The 11,347-nt window shown below is 58.2% G+C and overlaps 1 protein-coding gene across 1 annotated transcript; it reads right to left on the bottom strand.

Annotated features, from left to right (window-relative positions):
* Positions 1–16: 16 nt before the first annotated feature.
* On the bottom strand, positions 17–11,317 carry LOC113209184 (probable chitinase 10). The gene is made up of 25 exons (XM_026426583.2): positions 11,090–11,317; positions 10,592–10,927; positions 10,331–10,513; positions 9,730–10,247; positions 9,455–9,653; positions 9,263–9,375; positions 8,546–9,179; positions 7,942–8,466; positions 7,076–7,203; positions 6,661–6,988; positions 6,344–6,523; positions 5,774–6,264; positions 5,499–5,684; positions 5,265–5,390; positions 4,563–5,068; positions 4,347–4,480; positions 3,756–4,246; positions 3,477–3,662; positions 2,919–3,291; positions 2,207–2,627; positions 1,980–2,113; positions 1,395–1,885; positions 948–1,133; positions 733–858; positions 17–649 (listed from the first exon to the last, which is right to left on the bottom strand). The coding sequence occupies exons 1-25, from the start codon at positions 11,226–11,228 to the stop codon at positions 491–493; spliced, it is 7,293 nt and encodes a 2,430-aa protein (XP_026282368.1). The 5' UTR covers positions 11,229–11,317; the 3' UTR covers positions 17–490.
* Between the last annotated feature and the right edge of the window lie 30 nt (positions 11,318–11,347).

Consider the following 11,347-nt stretch of genomic DNA (forward strand, 5'->3'; position numbering starts at 1 on the left):
GAAAATTAAAGCTATATCATCTGCTCCCACGTTAGCGCAAGCTTAGGTTTTTTTTATTTATGAAAGAAAAAACAGGCACAATTTTTTTCTTAAGTTCTAAGTCATTTTCTTACACACTAATTTGCGATGCTCCTATTCCTTTCTTATTATCTTTTCATGCCCGGCCAGTGAAGTCGAGGTTCAGGAGACCACCACGGCAAGAAGGCCGCTCCTCATTGCCCTGGTGGTGTCGTCCGCACATAAGGGCCTCGCACACCTCCGGTCCGGTACCCTGACTGGAATCTTCCCCAATTCCCATCGCATCTAACTCAGTTGGGCGATGTTTTATTTTTAATTTTGATGACTGGTCCGACTCCAATCACAATCTTACAAATTCTATACACATAGACACCCCCTCTCTCCCAACTCCATCACTTTATCACAGATTTTTTTCCGTTTTTGTTTTCCTTGCTGGCTGGCCTCATTCGCTCTCTAGAGCCTTCTTCTGTGTTCAGGTGCAGTTGATGGTGCTGTAGGGAAGCCCGCGCAGCTCCTGGTTGATGGTTTTGAGCAGCGGATGCTGGCCGCAGCCACACCTGTTCGTGAAGTCGTCCAAGTCGAGCGCCCAGATCATGCCGCCGCCCAGGTCCAGGTCCTTGATGAACTTCGACTGCAATCGCGAAAAATAGTGAAAATGTTATCTAAAAGGCCGCGCACAAAAGTTGAGACAAGGAAATCGTGATGACGCCTCACCTTTCTCCTGATGTCCTCCACATCGTCGTAGCTCACCCACTGGTTGCCCTTGTAGGCGTACGGACCGATGCGACCCTTGGGGTCACGCACCACCTTCCAATCGCGATTCTTGACGTAGTCGCAAATCTGCAAGGTTCGATAGTTTTGGATCGGTCAGGCTGGGCGACAGGATTTTATTTTTAGGACAAAAAGAGTGTCTTGTGCCTCGGGCTCACCTCGTAGTACGCAAGGAAGCCGCCGGCGCGCGTGAACTCGCCCGCCTCGCCGGGGCCGTACGCCTTGGCATTGAGGCCGCGCGTATTGGTGTCGGCCAGCGCGAAGGACTGGCCGTACATCGGCATCCCCATCACCAGCTTCTTGCGGTCAGCGCCCTTCTCCATCCAGTAGTGAATGGTGAAGTTCTGCAACAAGGAAGAGCGCGCGTGCATTAGGACCCTGCTGTGCCGAGTCTCTCGCGAATCAATGCAATTAGAAATTTTAATTTTGCGGATAAATATTACAGAAAAATTTTCAAGTTTCTTTCCAAAATCCTGAATTTTTTCCTGAAAGAATTTTTTGGGGGGAAAATTGAAAAAAAAAACACACACACAAAAAAAAAAACAAAAAACAAAAAAAAAAAAAACGGGAAAATTTCGGACTCCCTAGTTGAAATGTTAAATTACCGCGTTGAAGTAGTCGAAGGTGTCCCCGGGCACGTAGTAGAGCGGCGCGACGTGGCCCGTCTGCTTGTCCCAGTGGCCGTGGAAGTCGTACGTCATGACGGCGATCCAGTCGAAGTGCTCGGACAGCGTGGGCACGTCGTATCCCTCGTCGATCACGAGCTTGCTGGGGGACACGGCCGAGGAGAGCAGCCAGCCTCGAGGCTTGAACACAGCGCTCAGCTCGCGCACGAGCGCGGCGAAGCCCTCCTTGTCCGACTCGGGGCCCAGGTTGCAGTTGACCTGCCAGCACTTGGGATACTCCCAATCCAGGTCGAGGCCGTCGAAACCGTACTTCTCGATGAACTGGACGAGGTTCTCGATGAAGCGTCTCCTCGCCTCGGGGTCGTTGACAAGCCTGCTGTACTTGTCTCCGAGGGAATCGTTCCAGCCACCGATGGCGATGGACACCTTGATGCCCTTCTTCTTAAAGGCCACTACCTTCTGGTAAAAGTCTGCAAAGGTCGACGGACAGTGTCAGAAAAATCATTATAACAATAGCTGCATTTGCAGCTAGGGCTATGATTGCAGCGTGGACCGTGGACTTACTGTTGTCGATGTCCGCCCAGGAGTCGTGTGGCTTGATGGTGAGCGTGGAGCCGTCCAGCACCGCGAACCCGTACGTTATGTGGGTGCAGAGGTCCGCGTCGATGTCGTCCGGGGTGTACTTGCCGAGGCCTTGCCTGCCGGAAGGAGAGAACGGCGGTATGAGCCTGAGGCTTAGGAGGAGAAAAGGGAGGGGGATGCAGTGAGGCCGCAAAGAAATCAAGACTTACCTATACCACGCCCAGTTGGTGAAGTAGCACACGACCTTGTACTTGGAGTCTCCGGGTGGCTTGGCGACTACCTCGGTGGAGGGTGGCATAGTGTCGGGCTTGTAGTCGGGCCCCTCGGCCATGGGTGGCGGTGGCGGCGGAGGCGTTGGTGTGTCGCCGGCGCCGGCCTCAGCCGGCTCCTCGGGGGTGGTCGTCGGGATGCCGTCGGGCCCGTTGCCCGCCTTGCACTTGGAGTTCTCGGGCCAGTCGCAGTGGTCCTTGCTCCAGTACAGGCTGGCCGGGCACGACTGCACCTGCAGCTCCCCGTGCTGGCAGATGTAGTACTTGTTGCAGTCCGACTCGTGCGCCACAAAGTGCTTCTGCGGGTCGCACTTCATGCCGGCGCTGGCGCCCGCCGTATCCACGCTCACGGACTCGGCCTCTGCGACAGGGGGTAATGACCAGTCAGATTGTGCCGCAGCCGAGGGGTACTTCACTCAAAGTGGCAGTGTGACGGTGTCCCACAAAATAAGAAAAAAATCAGGGAAAGAATAGCAAACATCAGGAGAAACAAAAATAAGAAAAAATCAGGACGAGTCATGAAAAATCAAACAAAATCAAGACAAATCAAGAAAAAACAGAAAAATTCGTAGAGACTTGAATTTATAGTGAAGTACCCCTCTGGCGAAGCAGCAGGAGTGTATACTTTTGTCGTTGCCCGCGACGCCCTCACCTCCGGTCATCATAGGTGGCTCGCTGTCCACGACGTTGGCGTCGCCTCCGGCGTCCTGCTTATCCTCGTCGGGCTCCGTGCTCAGCGCGAGCGTGCACTTGGGGTCCGGCTTGCTGTAGCCGCGCAGCACGCGGTTGATGGTGCGCAGCAGCGGGTACTGCTCGCAGTGGCAGCGGTTCGTGAAGTCGTCCAGGTCCAGCGCCCAGATCATGCCGCCACCGAGCCCCATCTTGCGCACCCACTCGGACTTGTAGCGGATCATAGCGATGTCGTCGAAGCCCACCCACTGGTCGCCCAGGTAGGCGTACGGGCCCATGGCGCCCGTGGGGTCGCGCACCACGGTCCAGCCCTTGCGTTGGATCCGGTAGCAAATCTAGAGGGAGCGCATGAGAAAGTGTTGTAAGAAGCCCAACCCAATCGGCATAGAGTTTCCTCCTCTCATAGGGATGTTTGAAAAAAAAAATCAAGAAGGTGTATTTTTTAAATGTCAGTTTTCCATAAATGTTTTTTTTTTAATTTTCCCAGAAAAAAATTCGGGTCTTTAAAATCACTCCTTACCTCGTAGTACGAGAGGAAGCCCCTGGCGCGGGTGAAGTCGCCCGCCTCGCCTCCTCCGTAGGTGGGTGCGTTGAGCCCGTGGTTGTCCTTCTCCGCGAGGCTAAAGGACTGACCGTACGTGGGCATGCCGAGCACCAGCTTCTTGGCGTCGGCGCCTTGCGAGAGCCAGTAGTGGATGGTGAAGTTCTGTGGTGTCGGCGAGGGAAAATGGTTAAAATCACGAATAAAAATCACACTTACATCAGGGAGAGTTTCTTTTCGGCTTTGCTGATCACTGACCGTGTTGAATGTGGCGTCCGCGTCGCTGGGGTGCACGTACATGGGAGCGACGTGACCCGTCTTTTTGTCCCACTGCCCGTGGTAGTCGTAGGCCATGACGGCGATCCAGTCCAGGTCCCTGGACAGCGCGGGGACGTCGTAGCCCGCGTCGATCACGAGCTTGTTGGGGGACACGGCCGAGGACAGCAGCAGCCCCTTGGGCGTGAAGGCGGCGCGCAGCTCGGCGACCAGGGCGGAGAACCCTTGCTTGTCCGAGTCGGGCCCCAGCTTGCAGTTGACCTGCCAGCACTTGGGGTACTCCCAGTCCAGGTCGAGACCGTCGAAACCGTACTTCTCGATGAACTCGACGACGGTCTTGACGAAGCGCTCGCGCGCCGAGGGGTTGTTGGCGAGCCTGCTGTACTTGTCGCCCGCCGAGTCGTTCCAGCCGCCAATGGCCACCGTCACCTTTGTGCCTCGCTTCTTGAGGGCGGTCACCTTCTCGTAGAAGTCTGCAGACAAAGCATAAAAGAGGTTATTAAGACGTCTGCCAGCCATCTTTCCGAACTCCAGCATACTGCGCACCGTGAGATTGCAAGCTAATATACTCACGGTTGTCGATGTCGGCCCAGGAGTCGTGCGGCTTGATGGTGAGCTGGTCGCCGTCCAACACGGCGAAGCCGTACACGATGTGCGTGCAGAGGTCGGGGTCAATGTTGCTCGGGAAGTACTTGCCGAGTCCTTGCCTAAAATCGTAATAATGGGGTGTTGACGAGAGAGGCCAGAGTCCCGCGTACTCAAGAGTGAAATCAAAACTGCAGCACATACCTGTACCACGCCCAGTTGGTGAAGTAGCACACCACCTTGTAGTCGGAGTCGCCGACGGCACTTTCGGCCGGCTTCTCGGGGCTCTCGGACGTCATCTCGTCAGGTTTACTTTCCATTTCCGGGTTCTCGGGCTTGGAGGGGGCGGGCTCTCCCTCGGCGACTACAGGGCTGGTTTCCGGCTTTCCCCCTTCCATCGGCTTTTCCGGCTCCGTAGGCTTCTCCGGCTCCATGGGCTTTTCCGGTTCCGTCGGCTTTTCCGGCTCCGCGGGCTTTTCCGATTCCGTGGGTTTCCCTGCCTCGGGCTTCTCGTACTCCGCCGGCTCTCCTCCCGGGGGCCTCTCGGACTGCGGGCCCGCCAGCTCGCTGCTGCTGGGCGCGGGGCCGAGCACCCTGCGGATGGTCTTGAGCAGCGGGTGCCGCCCCTCGCCGCACTTGTTCTTGAAGTCGTCCAGATCCAGCGCCCAGATCATACCGCCGCCCAGGTTCATGTCACGGATGTACTGAGACTGCGCTCCGCAACAAAAGAAGTGTGTGAAAAAAAGAGAAACTGCCCCTCAGAATTGCGAAATGAACGGCAGGGAAAACTGTGTCGAAACGATATCACAAGTGTGTGGATATTGTCGACATAGTTGTTTCGAGTTTACGTCTCACACCAGACAGTTTTACCCCGTGTCAACGTTCAAAGTGACGCGATGCACTCACCTTGAGCTTGATCATCTCCACGTCATCGAAGCTGACCCACTGGTTGCCGTGGAACGCGTAGGGGCCCATCCTCTTTTTCGGGTCCTGCACTACAGTCCAGCCGCGGTTCTTGATACGATCGCAAATCTGAATAGAAGAGAAGACAAGGACACAAATTTGTAAAAAACAAACTGATGAAGAAAATACGGAATATAAGCACCCTGGCAAGCTCCCGTCTCCACGACCCTGACGTACTTCGTAGTAGGCGAGGAAGCCGGCCGCGCGGGTGAACTCGCCCGCGGTGCCGGGGCCGGGCGCGCGCGCGTTGAGCCCGTTGGTGGAGGCCTCGGCCAGCTGGAAGGACTGCCCGTACAGCGGCATGCCCATCACGATCTTGCGGCGCGGCACGCCCTCCGAGATCCAGTAGTTGATCGAGTAGTTCTGTGGGGAGAATACGACACACACGGTTATTCGAAGCTGCTTCGCGGAGCTCAACGGGCAGAAGTGCATGAGAATGAAATGCGACGCACAGCGTTGAAGAAGTAGAAGTCGTCGTCGGGGTGGAAGTAGAAGGGCGCCACGTGGCCCGTCTTCTTGTCCCACTGGCCGTGGTAGTCGTAGGTCATGACGGCCACCCAGTCGAGGGAGGCGGCCAAGGCGGGAACGTCGTAGCCGGCGTCGATGACCGTCTTGCTCGGGGTGACGGCCGCCGACAGGAGCAGCTTGCGGACGTTGAAGGCGACGCGCAGCTCCCGGACGAACGCGCCGAAGGCGGCCTTGTCCGAGTCCGGGCCCTTGTCGCAGTTGACCTGCCAGCACTTGGGGTACTCCCAGTCGAGGTCCAGCCCGTCGAAGCCGTACCGGTCCAGGAAGTCCAGGGCGTGCTTGATGAAGCGGCGGCGCGCCGCGGGGCTGTTCACCAGTCGGCTGTACTTGTCGCCCGCCGAGTCGTTCCAGCCGCCGAGCGCCAGCGATACCTTCTTCCCCCTCTTCTTGAGGTTGAGGACGCGCTCGTAGAACTCTGTGAACAGAAGATTACATGAATACTGTGCCTGTGCTTCTGCTCCGTCGTGTCTTCTGCAGCGAGCAGGGTCACTTACTGTTGTCGAAATCGGCCCATGAGTCGTGTGCCTTGATGACGAGATTCTCATAGTCCAAGACGGCGAATCCGTACACGATGTGCGTGCACAGGTTGGCGTTGATGTCTTCGGGGAGGTACTTGCCCTGACCCTGGCGGTACCACGCCCAGTTGGTAAAGTAGCACACGATCTTGTAGTATCCTTGAATAACAAGAAACGGTGTCGTTACTATCCCTTTCATTATAGACATGTTGAAACGATCAAAGAGGCGTCGAAACGGTGTCGTTTCTTTATCGTTTTTGACGGTTACCTCTCACTAGGCCTCGGCCTAAGCTTACCGGACAGCTTGGGTAGCGGGTCATTGTCCACAACCGGGGGCGGGGTCACAATCTCGGGCTCCCACGCCCAAGGGTTTTTGGTCGTGGTCGTCGGTTTCCAGGTGACCCACTCGTTGTCGCCGACTTCTACCTCGGAGCCTCCCTGCTCCTCCGGCATGGTGGGCTCCTCGGGCTTGGCGGGCTCCTCGGGCATGGCGGGCTCTTCCGGCATGACGGGCTTGGCGGGCTCCGGCTCCGGGAACTCCTCGTTTGAGATGCCGGAGCCAGGCGGCTTGCCGCCAGACTGCTTGCACTCGGCGTCGGTCGGCCAGTCGCAGATGTTTTTTTCCTGAGAACGGGAGAGGGTGGTCAGCCGCACTCTTCGCTCGACACCACTGACCGCACCACAAGTAGTACCACCGCCCACTTCACCTACCTTACTCCACTGAAGACCCGGCGCGCAGTTGAAGGACACGAGCTCGCCGTGGACGCACATGAAGTACTTGGTGCAATCCGGGTCGCTGCGGAACTCGCCCATCTGGCACTGCTTCTCGCCGCCGCGAACTACAACTAGCCAGAGCGCCAAGTCAGTCAGGGTTGCCGGCGCGTGGCACCGTGTGCTCACGAGGGGCGGAGCGCCTGCGCGGTGGGCCCGCCCGTCGAGCACGGGTGTGTGGCGGGGTGGCCTACCCCGGCCCTCGCAGGGGCTCGGCGGAGCCGAAATAAGGTTTATTTAAATTTAGAGTTGTTTGGGGCACATTTGGGGCGAGGCCCGTGTTAGTTCAAAACAAAAGAAACGCGTTCTAAGTTACGACAACTTCAGCTTGTTAGAAACACTCAGGGTAAGATGAAAGAGGAAACATCATGCAAACGTCTGAGGTTTTAGGAGTTTTTTTTTGTTTAGTGGAAATGAATGTAATATGACAATTGTCGGGCGGGGCGGAGGAAGAGGATTAGCCCGCCGGATCCATCGCCACTGACGACACCTGCTGCACACAGAACGCTCAGCAACACCAATGATTAGTCAACGCGACCGCAGCACGCCGCCACCTCCTGGCGCCGATACTCCGCGCTCGCGGCGCGGGGTATGGCCGGCGAGGAGGTTGGTCGCTGCTGCGGCCGAGCCACAAAGAAAAGCAACAGGTAACTTAAATATGAAAGCATAGGGTCACACTGAAGGTACGCTGGCCGCGGAGAGCGGGCAGCAGCTGCCCTGCCAATAGAGAGGCCCGGCTAGAGCCGAGAGAAATTAAAAGAAGAACAAAATCTAGAAGCGAGGGAGAGAAACCTCGCTCGACTCACGCTCTTCGCCGAGCTGGTCCTTGCCACACTTGACGTTGAACTTCCAGTCGCACATGTTGGTGTCCTGGTTCCACACCAGCTCCGAAGCGCAGTGTTGTTCCAGGCGTTGCCCGTTCACGCACACGTAGAACTTTTCGCAAGCTTCCGGGTTGGGATAGTACTGTCCGTTTGTGCACTCCGTCTCCGGGGTCGACGAGGTCGTTTCGCCGTTGGACTCGGTGCTGCTCGAGGTAGAGGGAGCCTCGGTCGTGGTCGTGGTCGTGGTTGTGGACGTAGACGTGGACGTGCTCGTCGACTCCGGCGTCCAGCTGGGCCAGCTGGTGGAGGTGGTCGAGGGCGTGGAGTGGGTCCACCACTGGTCCGGCCGCTCCGTCGTAGGCTCGTGGGTCCACCACTCGTTACTAGGGGTGGACGGTGTGGTGGAGGTGGTGGTACTTGTCGACGTGCTCGTCGACGAGCTAGTCGACGATGAGGTAGACGACGACTCGGAATCTTCCGAACTCTCAGTAGTAGCATCCCCCATTTCTAAAAACCAAATTAGATTCTTACTCTAAATACCATTTTACAGCTAGTCCTATGGAAGGGAATTTTATCGGGTACTCACGCGCACATCCGCCCTCGGCAGGCCAGTCGCAGACCTGGGTGTCCTTATTCCAGTGCAGCCCCGCAGCGCAGTACTGTTTCTTTAGCTCGCCAAGGATACAGCGGTAGAACGCGTTGCAGTTGCTGGGGTCGGGCTTATACTCGCCGCTGAGGCAGGTCTCCCCCGGGGTCTCGTCAGGAGCCTCCGTTGTAGTCGTGGTCGTCGACGTCGTAGTTATCGTCGGAGGCTTCGGCGAAGCGATCGTAGATGCGTCAGGCTCGGTGGTCGAGGACGTCGCCGATGAGCTGGTGGTCGTGCCCTCGGTCGAGCTGGACGCGTCGGGCTGCCAGCTCGCCCAGGTCGTGGTGCTCGGAGTGTCCCCGCCCTCGCTCCACGACGGCCAGGTAGTGGAGGACACGGCCGCGCCCTCGCCCGTGTCCACGCCAGTGGTGAGCGTGGGCGCGGCGGGCGTGACAGGCGTGGGCGGGCGCGTGCAGTCGCCCTCGGTGGGCTCGTCCTCGGCCAGGCGGCCCAGCACGCGGTTGATGGCGCGCAACAGCGGGAAGGGCTCGAGGCAGCAGCGGTTGCTGAAGTCGTCCAGATCCACGGTCCACGCCACAGCACCGCCGAAGCCCATGTTCTTCACAAAGCGCGCCTGCGACCGGGACGAGTGTTTGAGTCTTTTGAAAGTCCCGCTATGCCCCTTGCACCCTTTCGTCGGACAAGTCGCTAGCTTACCTTGGCCTTCACTGCCGACACATCGTCGTAGCTGACCCACTGCGTGTCAGAGTAGGCGTACGGCCCCGTGGCTCCCTTGGGGTCCTTGCCGACCTTCCAGCCCTTCCTGTGAACTGCGTGGGTGAACAAGCAAATTAGTCTGGCTTTCGTCAAGGACAAGTGGTGCGTTCGTGCGAGAGGAAGGGGGCTTACTTCTGTCGCAGATCTCGTAGTACGCTAGCATGCCCGGCTGGAGCGTGAACTCTCCAGACTCGCCCGGCCCGTCCGCCGGCGCCCCCAGGGTCGTCTGGTCCTTGGACTTCAGCGTGAAGGACTGTCCGTAGAAGGGGATCCCAGCCAGGAGCTTCTTGCGGTCGGCGCCTCGGCTCACCAAGTACTCCAGCGTGGCGTTCTGCGTGGAGAAGAGAATAAGTTTGGCGCTGCTTGAGGCCTCGGCTGTCACATTCAAAGACGGAGCTCACACTCACCGTGCTGTAGTAAGGGTTGCGATCGCCGTCCCGGAAGTACAGCGGGCTGACATGGCCCAGCTTGTTTTCCCAGTTACCGTGGTAGTCGTAGGACATGACGGTCATGTAGTCGACCACCTTGCTCAGTTCTCCCAGGTCGTACGCGTTGTCGATGATATCCTTGTATCCCGACAAGCCGACGGCCAGGGTCAGCGGGGTCGGGCTCTGCTTGCTGAAGGCCTCGTGCAGCTCCTGCATGAGCTTGGTGAAGTTGGGCTTGTCCGAGGCCGGGCCCTTGCGACAGTCCGAGTGCCAGCACTTGGGGTAGTTCCAGTCGAGTTGCAGTCCTTTGAAATTGTGCCTCTTGAGGAAGGCGACCGCGTCGCTGACGAAGGCCTTGCGCGCCGTGACGTTGCCCACCAGGTCCGAGTACTTGGTGCCCGTCGAGTCTGTCCACCCGCCCATGGACAGGATGACCTTGAGCTGGTCGTCGCGCCCCTTGCGGGGGTCCGGCAGGGCCGTCACGCGGTCGTAGAAATCTGGAGGTTAGAGATAAGACTATGAGTTTTAGCACCATCTCCATCTCCACTACAACCGCACTGCCATCAAGACTGGCACTCACTGCTCTCGATGTCAGCCCAGGAGTCGAAGGGTGTGACGGTGAGGGTCTCGGGGTCCAGGGACGCAAACGCGTAGATAATGTGCGTGCACAAGCGCGCGTCCAAGTGTTCGGGGACGAACTTGCCCTCCTTCTTGCGGTATGACGCCCAACTAGTGAAGTAGCACGCCACCTTGTAGTTATCCTCTGCAAACACGGAGCAAAGTATTAACATGAAGTTATTGACTAACTCGTTATTTTATGACAAAGAGGGCGTGTATTCACCTCCAATCAGGTCCCTGGTGATGACCTTCTTGTTCTGGGCTCCGGCCGCGGACTTGATGGCGTGGACGGTGGGCTTGGCCTTCAGCGCCGCTTGGGCCGTTCCCGCCGTGTGCGCCGGGCCGTGGTCGTGGACGATGCCCTGGTCCTCCTGGCAGAGGTCCTTCGGGTCTCCGTACAGGCAGAGGCCGGACACGGCGTGGAAGTACTGTCCGCGCGCGCAGCGCAGGCGGTGGGCGCGGCCCTGCGCGCACCAGTAGTAGCGCACGCAGTCCTCCGGGTCGGCCACCACGCCATCGCGCAGCTTGCACACGTGCGCCACCTCCTCGTTCACGGCGCCTACGGGATGAGCGGAAGATAGTGCGTCAGCAGTGAAGAGCGACGAGCTAACTCATGGGTCGACATAAAGACATTATTGTTCGTGTTCACAACAGGAACAGGCATGGCATGCAGGACAGGTATGTACGTGCGGTCGTGCGGGTGGTTCGTTCGTGCCCATACCTGATATCGCCTTGGTGCCGTCGGGAACCTGACAGTTCGCCTGCTCCGGCCAATCGCACTGACTGGCGCTCGTGCTAAAGTGCAGCGGCTCCGGGCACACGTAGGTCGTCTTGATGTCCCAGTCGCAGCGGTGGTACATGTTGCAGTCGACGGGGTCGGGCGCGAAGCCGGTGCCGGTGCAGTTGGTGCTGTTGCGGTCGACGTGCACGGCGAGACCCGGCGAGGCTGTGGGGGGCGGGCTGGGGGATGGGGCCGAGG

The sequence above is a fragment of the Frankliniella occidentalis genome, unplaced genomic scaffold, assembly GCF_000697945.3.
Source record: "Frankliniella occidentalis isolate FOCC.00 unplaced genomic scaffold, Focc_3.1 Scaffold79, whole genome shotgun sequence".
Classification (NCBI taxonomy): Eukaryota; Metazoa; Arthropoda; class Insecta; order Thysanoptera; family Thripidae; genus Frankliniella; species Frankliniella occidentalis.